This window comes from Aquarana catesbeiana, linkage group LG03 (assembly GCF_042186555.1).
Source record: "Aquarana catesbeiana isolate 2022-GZ linkage group LG03, ASM4218655v1, whole genome shotgun sequence".
In the NCBI taxonomy this organism is placed as follows: Eukaryota; Metazoa; Chordata; class Amphibia; order Anura; family Ranidae; genus Aquarana; species Aquarana catesbeiana.
The window spans coordinates 81,945,935-81,962,095 of record NC_133326.1 but is presented as its reverse complement, the minus strand read 5'-3'; the positions used below and the strand labels follow the sequence as shown (position 1 = coordinate 81,962,095).

At 40.3% G+C, this 16,161-nt stretch overlaps 1 protein-coding gene across 1 annotated transcript in view; it reads right to left on the bottom strand.

Moving 5' to 3' along the window:
• The window catches only part of UNC13C (unc-13 homolog C), an 884,756-nt gene that overhangs the window by 359,368 nt on the left and 509,227 nt on the right, over positions 1-16,161 (bottom strand). The window contains exon 19 of the mRNA XM_073618754.1: positions 661-794. Coding sequence (XP_073474855.1) covers positions 661-794 — 134 coding nt within the window. The remainder of the gene's footprint in view (positions 1-660; positions 795-16,161) is intronic.

Here is a 16,161-nt window from a genome sequence, read left to right as displayed (position 1 = left end):
GTTTACTTAAAAATAAGCTGGCTCTCAAACTGCTGTCTTGACATTTGTGACTCTTATGCCCTGTACACACGAGCGGTTTTTCCATCGGAATAAACTCTGAAGGTTTCTCAGACGGAATTCCGATGGAATTCCGCTCAAGCTGTCTTGCATACACACGGTTACACCAAAGTCCGACCGTCAAGAACGCGGTGACGTACAACACGTACGACAGGACTAGAAAAAGGAAGTTTAATAGCCAGTAGCCAATAGCTTCCGTCTCGTAGTTGCTGCAGAGCATGCATCGATTTTGGTACGTCGGAACAGCATACAGACAAGTGTTTTTTCCGATAGGAATTGGTTCCGACGGAAATATTTAGAACATGTTCCATTTCTAGGTCCGTCAGAATTTTTGACGTAAAAAGTCCGATAGGGCATACACACGATCGGAATATACGATGGAAAGCTCCCATCGGACTTTTTCTGCATTCTACATTCCACTCCTGTGTACGCGGCATGAGAAGCAAGTAGATATGTCTAACATAGCCCTTAAGTAACAGCATAAAAATATGCATCAGTCTTTTTACAGCAGTTCTTAAAATTCTTGGGTGTAAACACAGGATGGTACCCTGTAGATTTGTAGCAGATTATGATTGATGAATGCATTCAGTTTTTAGTACTCACTGGTTTAAAATAGGTGTGTAGGAAGTCTTATCCTCATCAATGATAGTGACCATAAGAGTAATGAGGTTTCCCCAAAAATCCAAGTTTTTAATTGTTGGACCTTGTTCTTCTCTTGGAAGGTCTTGCTTCTTACTCTATAAAATATTATAAATGAACATATTAACATTGAATCACATAATACTTTTTGAAAGTGATTGCATAGGGTTAAAACACAGTATTGTACTCCCTGCACTGAAGTGCCTGGATAGCGTGAAAATTCTCTAAACTTGGTTTCTGCTGAATTGCAGCACGTACTCACAAATGTATTGATCCTATACGTTAATGATCCTCTATGGGAATACAAAAACATTTTGCTTTGGTGTAAAGTTTGAATTCATTCTCCTATGATCAACAGAGAGTGAAGCTTTCAATTACTATGCAGAAGAAATAGATTACCACTTTTAAAATCTAGCAATTAAATGTCTTGCTTGTTGATTAAATGGACAATCATTTTTATACCTTGTGAAATATCAATACGATCTTGCCTTTTTACAAATTTTGAAATACAGTGTTGGTAGAAACCACAGGTTGGATCCCAGTTTATGTTCCCTAACCTGAGGTAGGTAGTGAGTGACACTATTTTGTTATGCCCATTTTACACTACTACACAAAATAAAGTAGAAACACTTCATTACTTATTCCCCTCCCACAACTAACAACATTTAACAGAGAAGCAGAAAACAAGGAGCCATTTTACACAGATTGAAAAAGTACATATTCTAACCTGGAATTTTAAGAATTACTATACTTTAAAGGCTTACTTTATGTTTCTGAACATGTTTCATGTTGCACCCATATTTAGGGTGTATTATTTATTTATTACAGGTACTTATATAACACTGTCAATTTACACAGCACTTTATAAATATTGTACATTCACATCCATCCCTGCACTTAAGGAGCTTACAATCTAAGGTCCCTAACTCTTATTCATACATACACATACTAGGGCCAATTTAGTAATATATGATATATGATAATATATGATAATATATGATAATAGTATATATCTTGGACAGCCTCATGTCTCAGAGTCAGGGCCAAACAAAAAGACTAGACTTACATGTTTAACCTGTTTATTCCACAATCCCTACATGATTAAATGGTCTGAAGAGGAATCATTCATGTTATCTGTAATCTGTTTTCTGTAAAGTCTTCTATTGACAAACAATAAGCTATGACATGAAAATGTATTGATTGAATACAATTTTTAATTTAAATTCCAGATATGAGAATAGGTTTCCCTGACTTGACCTAGAAAGGCAAACTGTTAATGGACCCAAGGCACAATTTGGAACTTTCTGGTAATGAATTCCTGCATTGGCATAATAGTGGTCATGGATTATGTTACTTCTACTTTAGGCCAGTAATAGGTGGATCAAAACTTTGTTGATTCAGCGTGGACTGACATAGTTTCAATCCAATTTTGGCCATTCCTGTTGATGACAAGTTGATCTAATGATCAACGTCTCACAAACGGGCTTGTTGGAAAATGTTTGTGCAAATCAGCCAATTGGCTGCAGCGCGGATCAATATATTCTGACAGTGGAAGAGTCTTGCTGTCCGAATACATCAACAAAGCGAGGTGGATGGGGGAATCCATTCAGTTTTTTCAATCAGCCTCCTGGCTGATTAAAAAACTGACCCATCTTTGGCCAGCTTTACCAGGATACATGGACCCTTTTTTAACCTTTAAGTATTATCTTAAGACACAACTGCAGTAAACAGATGCATGTATTTAAATAAAAACCAGACTCAAATTCTTTAGAAAGTCTCTTCTTCACACTATGGCCAGATGACCCCATATGTTTTAAGTCCTGCTGTTGCACATGGACAGGCATTGCATTTTTTATTTTTGTTCATATGTAAGGTTCAGTTTTAGAAATAATACTCATATTAAAGTACAGTCAATGAACTTAAAGAGGAAGTCCAGCCCTCCCCATGAAAAATTTGCAGCTGCAAATACTGACTTTTAATATTAGGACACCTACCTGTCCAGGGAGCCCGCAATGTCGGCACCCCAACTGATCTGCAGATTGGCTGCTGGGTGCAGCCGCCACCATTTCGGCTTCACAGCCAGTTCGCTACTGTGCATGTGCAAAGCATGTTGCGCTTTCTAATTGGTTCGGTGGCGGAGGAGGGGGCCGAACTTCCCAGAGTACCCGTTCCCCCCTTCCTCCTGAAAGGTTCCAAATGTGGCACTGGAGGGGGGGAGCAGATGGATAAGCGGAAGTTTCACTTTTGAGTGGAACTCCGCTTTAAGTTTCCTGGGATGTCAAGTGGTAAAGATACAATAGTCAGATATACTAACCTGGTTGTTGTTGCCATTGTTAATAGGACTCTCACAGACCATATATAGAAATGTGATCATAACAAAAGGTGTTTAAAATCTTATAGTCCATTTTCTTTGGATACTAGATTGAGCCTGTTCCCTGCCAGCATGCTACATAGAAGGATCCTTGCTCTCTGTGTGCAAGCAGTGGTTTCTTTGTAAAAGAACATGTCCCCAGCTAAGTAAGTCAGACCTGTAGCCTGGGATCACACTACAACAGACAGCTGCTGTAGCCCTTTACCTCTATGGCAGATATTCATTGACGGCTGTAGTAGGGGCAGTGTGGTGAGTGATTTAGTGCATCACACTCCTCGTTTTTATTTGTATAAAATTCATGTGAAGTATACAAAATGTGCAGATCATTAATGGCAATGTACAGAAGTGCAATGTGCTGTGTGTCTCTGGGCTGCGTTGCAGTGTGAATGGGACACATAGGAAACAATTGTTTGCTATGTGTCCTTGCCAGTGGCGTGCTCAGATTTTGGGGGGGCGCAAACAAACTGAAAAATACTGAAACTTCCCCATCAATTGCAGCCTCACTGTGCCCATCAAATGCAGCCACGTGTGCCCATCATATGCAGCCACTTGTGCTCATCAAATGCAGCCATTGTGCCCATCATATGCAGCCATTGTGCCCATCAAACACAGCCATTTGTGCCCAAACGCAGCCACTTGTGCCCATCAAATGCATCCATTGTGCCCATCAAACACAGCCACTTGCCCATCAAATGCAGCCACCTGTGCCCATCAAATGCAGCCACTTGTGCCCATCAAACGCAGCCATTGTGCCCATCAAATGCATCCATTGTGCCCATCAAACGTGACCACTTGTGCCCAAACGCAGCCACCTGTGCCCATCAAATGCAGCCACTTGTGCCCATCAAATGCAGCCATTGTGCCCATCAAATGCATCCATTGTGCCCATCAAATGCGGCCACTTGTGCCCAAACGCAGCCACCTGTGCCCATCAAATGCAGCCACTTGTGCCCATCATATGCAGTCAGCTGTGCCCATCAAATGCAGCCACTTGCCCATCATATGCAGCCACTTGTGTGCCATCATATGCAGCCACTTGCCCATCAAATGCAGCCACCTGTGCCCATCAAATGCAGCCACCTGTGTCCATCAAACGCAGCCACCTGTGCCCATCAAATGCAGCCATGTGTGCCCATTAAACGCAGCCACCTGTGCCCATCAAATGCAGCCACTTGCCCATCAAATGCAGTCACCTGTGCCCATCATATCCAGCCACTTGCCCATCAAATGCAGCCACCTGTGCCCATCAAATGCAGCCACTTGCCCATCAAATGCAGCCACTTGCCCATCAAACGCAGCCACCTGTGCCCATCAAATGCAGCCACCTATGCCCATCAAATACTGCCACTTGCCCATCAACCCCCCTCCACTCTCAGGGTTTATGCCTCTGGCTGCATCCCCCCAACTCCCTCCCCCCTGCACGCACAGTTCGTGGCTCTGGCACCCCCTGCATGCAGATCGTGGCTCTGGCACCCGAGGGGGGGTGCCAGAGCAGCGATCCACGTGTGTGGGGAGGTGGTCAGGATGCAGCCGACTGAGCCAAGGGGACTTACCTCTCAGAGCAGGGGCAACCTCCGCTCCAGCACGAGTCTCCTCACTCCTCTTGTTAAGCACCAGGCATCCAATAGGGTGGCCTGGCGCTTTAGCCAACCAGGAAGCAGGTCTGACGTCCTGCCTCCTGATTGGCGGGGAGGAAGGTTAGTATGAAAATAGTGAAAATTAATTTGCTATAGTTACACAATTAGGTGGGATCGGGGCGCAGAGAGCACACCCTATTTTGAAGCCTATTAGAACCTCTGGCTCTAATCAGGTGCGTCAAAATTTACCACCCCCTCCCATCCCTGCCATAGGAATCCATGTGTCCGGCGTCCTGAAAGGGGCCGGGCACATGAATGGGGGGGCTGCGCCCACAGTGCATGGGCCGCCACTGGTCCTTGCGGTGACAGATGTTTTACAATGCAGTAAAATCTCTGTCACCATATATAGCGTGAATTCTCCTATAGGTCTGCAATCAGTAAAGTATACGTTCCCTACCAATGGGAGAATTCTAGGTCTGACTCAAAAGGGAGAATGTTTGACCTCTGTAGAGAAACCACTGCTTCCATAAAGAGAGCAAGTGTTTTTCTGTGAAGCATGGTGCAAAAGTTGTGACGGCTTAAAAAAGAAAATGAAGAAATAAAAGCAGCAAGGGCGAAGGATAAGTTAATTATAAAGAATTTAGTGGCAACCAAAGTATCACTCACGTGTATAATTGCCTGTGTCTGGCTTAGGTGCAGGAGGAGGATGTATGCCATTCTCCATGTAGAAAACACTGTGAGTGGTGGAAACAGTAATTGTGCCTAGACCCGCTATGAAGCAATGTGGCATCTACAGGCGTAAACACTGCACCTCTCAGACAGATCTTAATCACAGGACGGAGGACGTTTCCAGGGCAACACCCTCTTTCTCAAGCATGAGCCCATCAAGGAATGGACAACACTAGATCTTTAAAGGTATGCTGTTGTGTCTGGCACCAAACTGTCAGTATCAGATCCATTAAGTCCTTTAAGTTGTGAGTTGGGGCCTACGTGGATTGGACTTGTTTTTCCAGCACATCCCACAGATCACAGGTGCCTGAATGGATTAAGATCTGGAGAATTTGGAGGCCAAGTCAACATCTCAAACTCTTTGTTGTGTTTCTCAAATCATTCTTGAACCATTGAGGTGTGGCAGGGCGCATTATCCTGCTTAAAGTAGCCACTGCCATCAGAGAATACTGTTTCTATTACGGGGTGTACTTGGTCAGTAATAATGTTTAGGTAGGTGGTACATGTCAAAGTAGCATCCACATACATGGGAGGGCCCAAGGTTTCCCAGGAGAACATTTACCAAAGCATTACACTGCTTGCCATCCTCTCATACTGCATCCCCGTGCCATCTCTTCCCAGTTAAGTGATGCACATGCACAAAGCCATTTACATGATGTAAAAAAAAACATGTTTCATCAGACCAGGCCAACTTCTTCCATTGCTCCGTTGTCCAGTTCTGATGCTCACATGGCCATTATAGGTGCTTTGGATGTGGATACGGGTCAGCATGGTCACAGCTATGCAACCCCACACCACAAACTGTGATGTCCAATTTTGCTGCTTTCAACACATCAACTTCAGAAACAACATGTTTACTTGCTGCCCAATATAGCCCACCATTTTTCAGATCCCATTGTAACGAGATAATCAATGTTATTCACTTAACCTGCTAGCCAGAACAATTGCACTAACAATTACTAGAAAATGCAAAGCATTACTCAAATACATGCTGTTATGTAATACCACAACACTTTCCAAATGCCTTAAATTCATTGATTTAACAAGCTCTGTTGTTAGGATGATTGAAGATCTTTATATACATTTTGGAAACTATTTTTCTACCTTCTTATTTATAAATTCCTCTCTTCACAATGTGGATGCAAAACAATTTTCGCCAAGATTATAGGAATTCATGAATGTATCCTTTAAGCAAAATTGATAGGAGATGCTTGTGGACAAAAACAGCCCAGCAAATAAAACAGACCGAGCCCATGAAACAACGTGACTGACAGCTTGCCTCTGCTTCCGCAAACCAAGACCTGACAGAGAGACAAGATTATTCCAGTACCAGGGTGATCTTTGAGATCAGCATTGTGAGACTGATAGAGCTTTCATTACTATGCATGTTAAATAGCAGACAAGATTTATTTTTAGTACCCTTACTGCAAGGTTGTTTCCACTATTTCTATCAAGATGAATTTTATTGTATCGTGCCTGCCATTCACTTCACTGCAGAGATTTTGGGAGGTCAGGCTAGAGCACTTTGCTTGCTATCTCTCTGATGATAATCAATCTTCTTTCACTGCTGTCTTATTAACAAAATAGCAGGATGTCTTAGACAGGTGCCAACAGCCAAGTGTTGCTGCTAATTTCCTATTCTATTAAGGAAAATGTTAAATTAACATTAGAACTAATAGCCGGATAGATAGCTTTACTGACATACTGATAGATAAACAAACTGGCTCCCGTCCAACCTAGATTGGACTGAAACACGATCATGCAATCTGTTGCAGTCTGAGTGAAAGCTTGACTCTACCAATCACTTTTTACTATCCTCCACAAGGAAGATATATGGGTAGATAAATCAGATCTCAGGTTTCCAAGATAGGAATTCCAGAGTGACCTCAAATTTAACCTAGATAAGCATGCCTAAAAAAAACAAAAAAAAAACAAATCTGTAGATGGGATTTCTCAAGATTGTTTCAACTTCAATAGATAAGAATCTTAGGGCTAAGCACAGGACGAAAAATTCTTAAAGTGGTTGTAAACCCTTACAGACCACTTTGTGCTACAGGTAAGCCTATAATAAGGCTTACCTGTAGCTACCCAGGATATCTTCTAAACCTGCGCAGTTTAGGAGATATCCCCTGTATTTGCATGTGCCTACGCCATCGGCACATGCACACTGACACAAACTGAAGCAATGGCACGTATGTGCTGTTACCACACGCATGCGCGAGAGTGACATCTTTGTGGCTCCGGCCAATCACAGAACCGGAGCCGCAAAACCCGGAAGTAACCCCCGGGAGTGATGTCGGCCTCCGAAACAGTGTACGGGCACTGCAGCGAGGGTTTCGATCTCAGGTGAGTATTACATAATGAGCTAGTATGCTATGCATACTAGCTCATTATGCCTTTGTCTTGCAGGTGTGGGTTTACACTCACTTTAAGGGTTTACTTTCAGGGAAATGGAAAGGAATTACAAATTTTGACCTTTCCTCTAAAAATCATTCATGGCCCTACCTTCTTTCGTGAGCTTTCCTCTTGGTCCTTAAAGTGGAATTTCACTCATAACAACTAAAATAATGTTCTTTTGCAAGAAACATACATTCCACATTAATAATTATACAACAAAAATTAGCGTGTGCTGTAAATTGGTTCCAGCATTGCCCCTGTTTCTTCTTTGGAGGCTGCCACCATTTTGCTGAAGCCCAGAGCCCCAGAACAGCAGTGAATCTTTAGGCTGTCAGCAGATCGGCCTCTACAAATTTGGCACAGTGCCTAAAAATAGAGAGCAACTGAGCATGTGCAGAGTAGGGTGAGAGAGTGTATTACTGGATTTTAAACAGTATGGCCACTTATTTTTAATGTTTTACATATCTATACTTGCAAAAGGGGCCAGCCTGAAGTACTCTAGCATAATTATTTTTCTGACTAAAATTCTACTTTAAGGGTATTTAAAACTGTATAAAACCAATAGCAAGGCATGGGATGTTGGGGGGGGGGGGGGCAAGAACAAACTTGGCAGGGACAGTTTAAACTTGCATAAAAAACACAGCCTCTATCTCTGGACCTACTTATGCCTTTCATATGGTGTGTTCACTAAAGGCAACATCTGGTTATACAAATTTTCATTATATGCTCCCAGTTTTATGACAGTATTAAGGCCCTGTTTGTGGTGGTTTTACTTTAAGCTGTGATGCTACACAACAATTATGATGTTATATTCATTCATTCCTATAGTGACAGTAAAGCATAAGGCTTCAATTTATTACCTTCCATGACATTTCTGAAGAAAGACTCATGTTACTTATAGTAATCAAATTGATGTGTTTATTTGAAAAAGTGCTCTGGAAAAGGACAGTGGTAATTTGATTGGTAAAGGCAACACAAGCAGTTTTTTGCTTTTCAGCACTGTGCTACTTTAAATGGCTATTGCACGTTTATGCAACTCTGTATGCAAATGACATGTATAACCTTTTTTTCACACAAATAGAGCTTCATTTTGGTGGTATTTGATCACCACTGGGTATTTCACTTTTTTCCATTATAAATGAAAAAAAGACCAAAACTTTTGAAAAGAAAAACAAATTTTCAAAGCGGCCACATATCGGGAACCATAAACCATCAGACACAGCTGTTACGGGAGCAGAGCACTGTGCAAAGCAACGTATTTATACATTGCTAAGCCTGCCGTGCTGCCTACCCCTAGTAGTAATACTGTGGGTGGTCTTAAGGTGTTTAGACAATTTGATGAATGACCCATAGGTATCCTTGCATTATACAAATAACAAACACCAGTTTGGCACTTCAATGCAACAAAACACTATATATGCTGGGAAAATATAAAGAATATATGATGCAGATAACCTTATTTTGCATGTTCTTTACTGATGATTAGGGATGAGGTTTACATTGGACACTAACATGGGTTCGAAATACAAGCTTTGGCCAAAAAGAACGACTTATAGTGTACCGCATAACCCTTGCCCCTGGTCAGCTGGGTCACAAGGGCCAATAATTTGAACAAATGGATAACTCAGCTCCCTTTCTATAAAATGGTGGGTTGAAGGCAACCATATTGTCAGTGTGTGAGTGTGTTGAAAATGAGTTGAAAAATCTGTGTTTACTAATTATTTATTTATTTTAATTTTGACATTGTTACATTTACTCTGTGGCAGTGATTGGCTTCAAAATTCCCCCCTTATAGCTTCAATGGGGTTCTCTGCAAAGTTCATAAACATAAAACTTCAAGCAAGATTTGGAAAACTGTTTGCTAACCAAACTTAGGCAGGTTTGCTCATCTCTACTGATGAAGAAAAGCGAAGACAATAATACAATGGAGTTGTATTATTAAAGGCAAATAGGCCATTCACTTTGCAACTAAAGTTGCACTTTTCAAAAGGATTTGCCCAAAGTTTAGCAAATGTGAAATCAAATCCAATGTAAATACAGTAAGTGGTGCAAGGTTTTCATATTCTGTACAAAATGGAATAGTTCAAGTCACAGAATGTTCAATAAATACCCCAAGCAAGAACACGCTCATCAGGGCTTAAGTGAACCAGAGGGAAACCCAAGGAATGTGGAGATATGACCTCCAACCTACTAACCCTTGCAAGCTCTCTAAAAGTATCCATAGGCAATACATGCAAATTCTGACACACAAGCACTCTCTTGTGTTACTAATTGTTCACAAACTACTAAAATCCTAAGTATGGATAAGTCCTTATAATAAACCTACCTTAAGAGAATATGGAGCAGCCAATCCTGACCTGTCTTTCTCAAAATGCTATTTACCTGACTACCATGCTAATCCAATGGCCTCAGTAATCCATTAAATCAAAAAAAGTATGCAGACTTCTGACTTTCTAATATGCATGGTTGTTCTTGGTTAGTGCTTCTAGAAATATGTTTGCCAGAAACAGCAAAGCAGCAATTTAAGAAAAAAGTTAATAAAAGCTACATATTTCCATCAGTACATGCTTTCTTTATTCACTTACACAATCAAACATTGCTAACCCATAGAATAAACACTAAAGCAGCTGGATGAAGCAATCAAAACATCCAGAGAATATAAACATATAATAGTGCCCCAGGTGTAAAAATAATACATGAATATGACCCTTTTATTTGTTTTTTTTTTTAATATTGAAACAATTATGCCCCGTACACACGGTCGGATTTTCCGATGGAAAATGTCCGATCGGAGCGTGTTGTCAGAAATTCCGACCGTGTGTGGGCTCCATCGGACATTTTCCATCGGATTTTCCGACACACAAAGTTGGAGAGCAGGAGATAAAATTTTCCGACAACAAAATCCGTTGTCGGAAATTCCGATCGTGTGTACACAAATCCGACGGACAAAGTGCCATGCATGCTCAGAATAAATAAAGAGATGAAAGCTATTGGCCACTGCCCCGTTTATAGTCCCGACGTACGTGTTTTACGTCACCGCGTTTAAAACGATCGGATTTTCCGACAACTTTGTGTGACCGTGTGTATGCAAGACAAGTTTGAGCCAACATCCGTCGGAAAAAATCCATGGATTTTGTTGTCGGAATGTCCGAACCCCGTGTGTACGGGGCATTACAGACATACAGTCACCGCCCATGATATGCCTTGCTTGAAATAGTGGTAAACTCAGGCAATGGCCACAGCTATTATTTAATATTTTCATTGGCAGTAACATTCTGTGCATACAAAAAAATGACATATGGCAAAGAGCTGATACATTTGCCATGAGCAAAATTAAATCTGTTGTTTCAATGCTCAATTAAGACACATTCCAACTAGATTTATCCCTGTTTAGACTAGGAATTAAAAATATGGTATTTATTTTAAAAGAATATCTAAAAGCAATTATTTTTGGATGAGATGATCAATGGAGTAGAATGTACATGTGGCTAAAGTTGGCTGTGGATGGAGAAACTATAATACATTATGAAGAATATTGATTCAATGTCCTGTAATGCTTTAATCCTAATGCATATGGAGAAAAACCCAACAAGAGACCAGTGCAGTATTTGCAGGTGACCTGGCAGGAAGAAGAATGTTGTCCTGTCCGTATTTTCCTCGGCTACAGAGAGGTATTTGAACTGGTATTTAACTACTTGTGGAGGGTTGTCATTTGCCACCCTTTCTAGGACAAATATCAGTTTATTTTAATATCCAATTCCTGCTAACAGAATTTACAACAAGTCCTAGTTTTGCCAGTTGGGCCAGTACAATATCGAGCAGATTGTAACTTCATAAAAGTATCAGGTAAAAAGTATCAGTAAAGTAACAGGGAGTATACTAGTTTATACTGGATACTAGTTACACATTTGGGTGGATGGATCTCAAGATATAAAATAAGAATCTTCCCTATAATACCTTGATATAGTAATAATCCTGTCCTTTATTCACATGAAGTAACAGGAACATTTTGGGAATGTTAGCTTGTGACACCTGTTGTTTTATTAGAATAAAATATAGGATTATCAATAAACCCAGGTGTTCTGGTGAAGATTCTAATTTTCCTATATTTTCTTGATGGCGCCATCCACCAATTCACTACAGTGGCCTGCACCCAAGAAGACATAAGGTGGAATTGTCCTTTCTTTCCATATCTATTATTTTAGGGGCATCATACCTTAACGACATATCGTATAGAACAGTAGTTCTCAACTTCAGTCCTCAAGTACCCCCAACGGACCATATTTTGGGAACTTCCCTTGGATAAAATAGCTCTTATCAATACCATACAATTGATATTGATTTAAAGCAGCTGTGCAAAGTAAAGGAAAACCTGAAAACATGGCCCGATAGGGGTACTTTAGGACTGAGGTTGTGAACCACTGGTATAGAACATGTCCTGCCTAAACAGAGTGGGGGTCATAAAAATGGGACTTTACTTGTGCCATCAAGAGATTATATACATCAACGTATAAAATTAATACAGCCTTTTATTTTAATTTTTTTCAATGTTCTGGTTTAAATAAGATGCTGTCTTCTGGTTTAATGGGAGAATCATGGTTTGACCCTGATGTTATGTGCTTTTATTTGATGACATGTTCCATGTGCCAAGGTAGGCAAAGATGCTTTATGATGTTTAACCCCTTCCCGCTGAGCATACGCAGATGTGCATACTCAGCTTTCCGGGGTTATACCGGGATGATGCCCGCAGCTGCAGGCATTATCCCGGTACTGTTTTTTTAGAGCCGGCGATCAGCTATTCAGTTATAACAACCGATGCAGCTAAAAACCGCTCGGCTGTTATACCGGAGGAGCGGGAGGGGACCCTCCCTCCCGCCGCCTCTCGCCGCTCTTACTGGGCCTCCCGTTCCATCGGAAGGCCCGATGACCAATCGGCCGCCTGCAGTGGCTGGAGACGGACTGGAACGAAGCCATGAGTGGCTTTGTTTCAGCCTCCTAATCGTAAACACGGAAGCGACGTCATGACGTCACTTCCCGTTTACTCGGCTGCTAATGGCACTGGTTTAAAAAAAAATATACAGTATTCAGAATCACAGTTTTCAGTGATCTGAATACTTTGAAGTACAAAGGAGAGATCGGGGGTCTTTTAGACCCCCAATCCCTCCATAAAGAGTACCTGTCACCACCTATTACTGTCACAAGGGATGGTTACATTCCTTGCGACAGCAGTAAAAGTGATCAAAAAAAAAGTTTTAAAAACACAATTTATAAATATAAAAATAAATAAAATAAATAAGAAAAACATTTTTTTAAATCGTCCCCGTGAGCTCTCGCAGCAAAGAAAACGCATACAGAAGTCGTGCCCACATATGTAAACGGTGTTCAAATCACACAGAGCAAGAGCAATAATTCTAGCACTAGACCTCCTCTGTAATTCTAACACGGTAACCGCAAAAAAAAATTAAAGCGTCGGCTATGGAGATTTTTAGGTACCGTAGTTTGTCGCCATTCCACGAGTGCATGCAATTATAAAGCGTGACATGTTTGGTATCTATTTACTCTGCGTAACATCATCTTTCACATCATACAAAAAAATTGGGGTAACTTTAGTGTTTGTTTTTTTTTTAATTCATGAAAGTGTCCCTTTTCCCAAAAAGTTGCATTTAAAACACCGCTGCACAAATACTGTGTGACATAAAATATTGCAACAATCGCCATTTTATTCTCTAGATTCTCTGCTAAAAAAATATATATAATATTTGGGGATCTAAGTAATGTTCTAGCAAAAAATACGGATTTTTAACTTGTAAACACCAAATTTCAAAAATAGTCTTAGTCATGAAAGGGTTAAAAGGGTGGCTGCAGTGTTTTTTTTTTCCCCCTGGGTTGCGTTGTGGCCATATCCTTTTAAAGGGAATGTATGGTAGCTTTTCTATAAACTATATTGATCTGGGAATCTGTTGCAGTATATTAAATGTTTATTTGTAAATGTAAGATTGTGTGCAAATGATTGAAAACAAAATAATAACAAACAAGTTAAAAAAATACAGTACATACTGTACAATGAATAAAATTAGTCAAACATAAATGTTGAGTCCTAAAGACTTCTGACATGTTCTAGAAAAAAAATCCCATTCCCTAAACCAGGGGTCTCCAAACTTTTGAAACAAAGGGCCAGTTTACTGTCCTTCAAACTTTAGGGTGGGTGGGGGGGCACTAGGGCCAGTGGGAGTAGAAAATGCGCTGGCATAGATGTGGGAGCAAAACATTTTTACATAATTGGTCAGTGGGAGAATTACTTCCCCATTTCTGATATGAGTGGGAGAAATAGTATCCCGTTGCTGGTGGCAGTGGAAGGAATAGTGCCCCAAGGGCCGGATAAAGGCAAGCAAAGGCCACATCTGGCCCACGGGCTGCAGTATGGAGACCCCTGCCCTAAATCATAGAGAACATATCTATTCTGAACACATTTAAAATTGCTTTTCTTGCATCTTTTTATGACTTTAAAAGTTTTTAATTAGGTGTTTACACAAGTTACCCATTGACATGACAACTAAAAATGTGCTTATACGATTACATTTTCCCCTAGCTAAGCATATATATATATATATATATATATATATATATATATATATATATATATATATATATAAATATATATATATATATATATCGCTTAAGTAAAAACATCAAACCATAACAGTCTAATTAAAGCAGCACAACAGATAGATTTGTAACATCTTAACCTTAAATGTCAGTATTGCCATTTGACACTGAGTGTCATTTTTTGATGCTAATACTGTGCACACATGGCTCTAAATTTTCCACATTTCGTTTTTTTTCTATTAAGACAATTTAAGATGAACTGATTTTTTTAATTGAATTATCATGTTTTCACATGTTTACTGCTCCATGTTTTGTTGATTTTATTTCATGTACAGATTTGCAGATTCTTCTTCTAGTGCCTGTCATTATCTCAGGAAGGGTCAGTACCCTTGTTTACCACCTACTGAGATATAAACAATTAGCAACAGACTGTTATTTTCAACTAGTCTAAAACAATCAACAGGCTTCAGAAAAGAAAAGCACAATTACCACAGCGCAAATATTTAACAAAGCTAGCTCTCATGTATATATTCAAATGTATAAAATCATAAGCCATACAAAGAAAGAAGGTTTACAAAACCTAAGATACGGTAATTTATATTAAAGAACAATAATGGACATGGCCCATGTATTTTCTTCACAGTCAATGCGTGGAATCAGGTAATATCTAACAGTGAATATCTCTGGAGCTGGGATAAAGGTAAATATAATCCCACCAGGCAGGCTGCACTCAGCAGGGTAAGAGGTTTACTTGAAGGACAACTGTTCTTTTAGTACAGGTATTTTTTAAGCTAATGGTATGTACATGTACAGTATACATTATTGATGTATCTTATGCTTTTCTGCAACCACATCTAATTCCTAAGTTTGGGCATTTTGTTTTGTTTCAAAAGCTATAGGAAATAGAACTCTGATCAGGTTTTTAATGCTGTCAGTGTTTCCTTTCGATTGACAATGCTCATGGAGTCAGAAAGCAAGAAAAAAGTCCTTTTAGTAAGCTTAGTGACAATGTGAAGTGATGTGTCCCAGTTGTTCTGATCAACTCTGCCTATCACTTTTTCAGATCAAAAAGTCCATTCATCTCTAAGGACAGGCGGGTGTAAAGGGACTTGTGTCTGCCTCGGTGTCTGATCATGTCTGCTAAAAAATAATGTAAGGGGAACGTCCTCTTCCATTTAGGGGGAGCGGATCGCAGGGTAGATGGGTGTAAATGGACAGCAGAGTCTGTTTACTCCCGGTCGCCCATAGAGCAGAGTGGGTTCTCTCTGTGTCCACTCTGCAGAAACTAAGCGGACATGGACATTTCATCCACCCGCTCTACTCCGATTAGCAGGGGATCTGTGAGGTGATCCCCTGCTAATCTGAACAGAATCCATCTGGTGTGAAAGGGCCTTACTCAACAAAAAGTGCATTGAATTTCTAGGTTATCATTCTGCAGCCATTTTTCAGTATGGTCAAGGAAAGATCGAATGTGTCTGGTCTTCTTATTATGTTTAGCAGGGCAATACAAGGACAATATGTACAGTGCTTTATGTGGTGGCACTATACAAACTCTTGGCTGGGACAGAAGACTGCTATAAGCTGCACAAAATTTGATGCCATCTATACAAATAAGACAAAATAAAAATTCAGGTGCCAACAACTTCCAGATGCTGTTTGCTTGCAACCCCATTTTTTAAGGAAAGGTCTATACAAGCATTTCCAGTCAACCTTTATTCACTGGCAATTTCTCAGCAATTTATAAAGCTGTGAAGACAAGGCCAAAGAAAACGAAAATGACTAGGA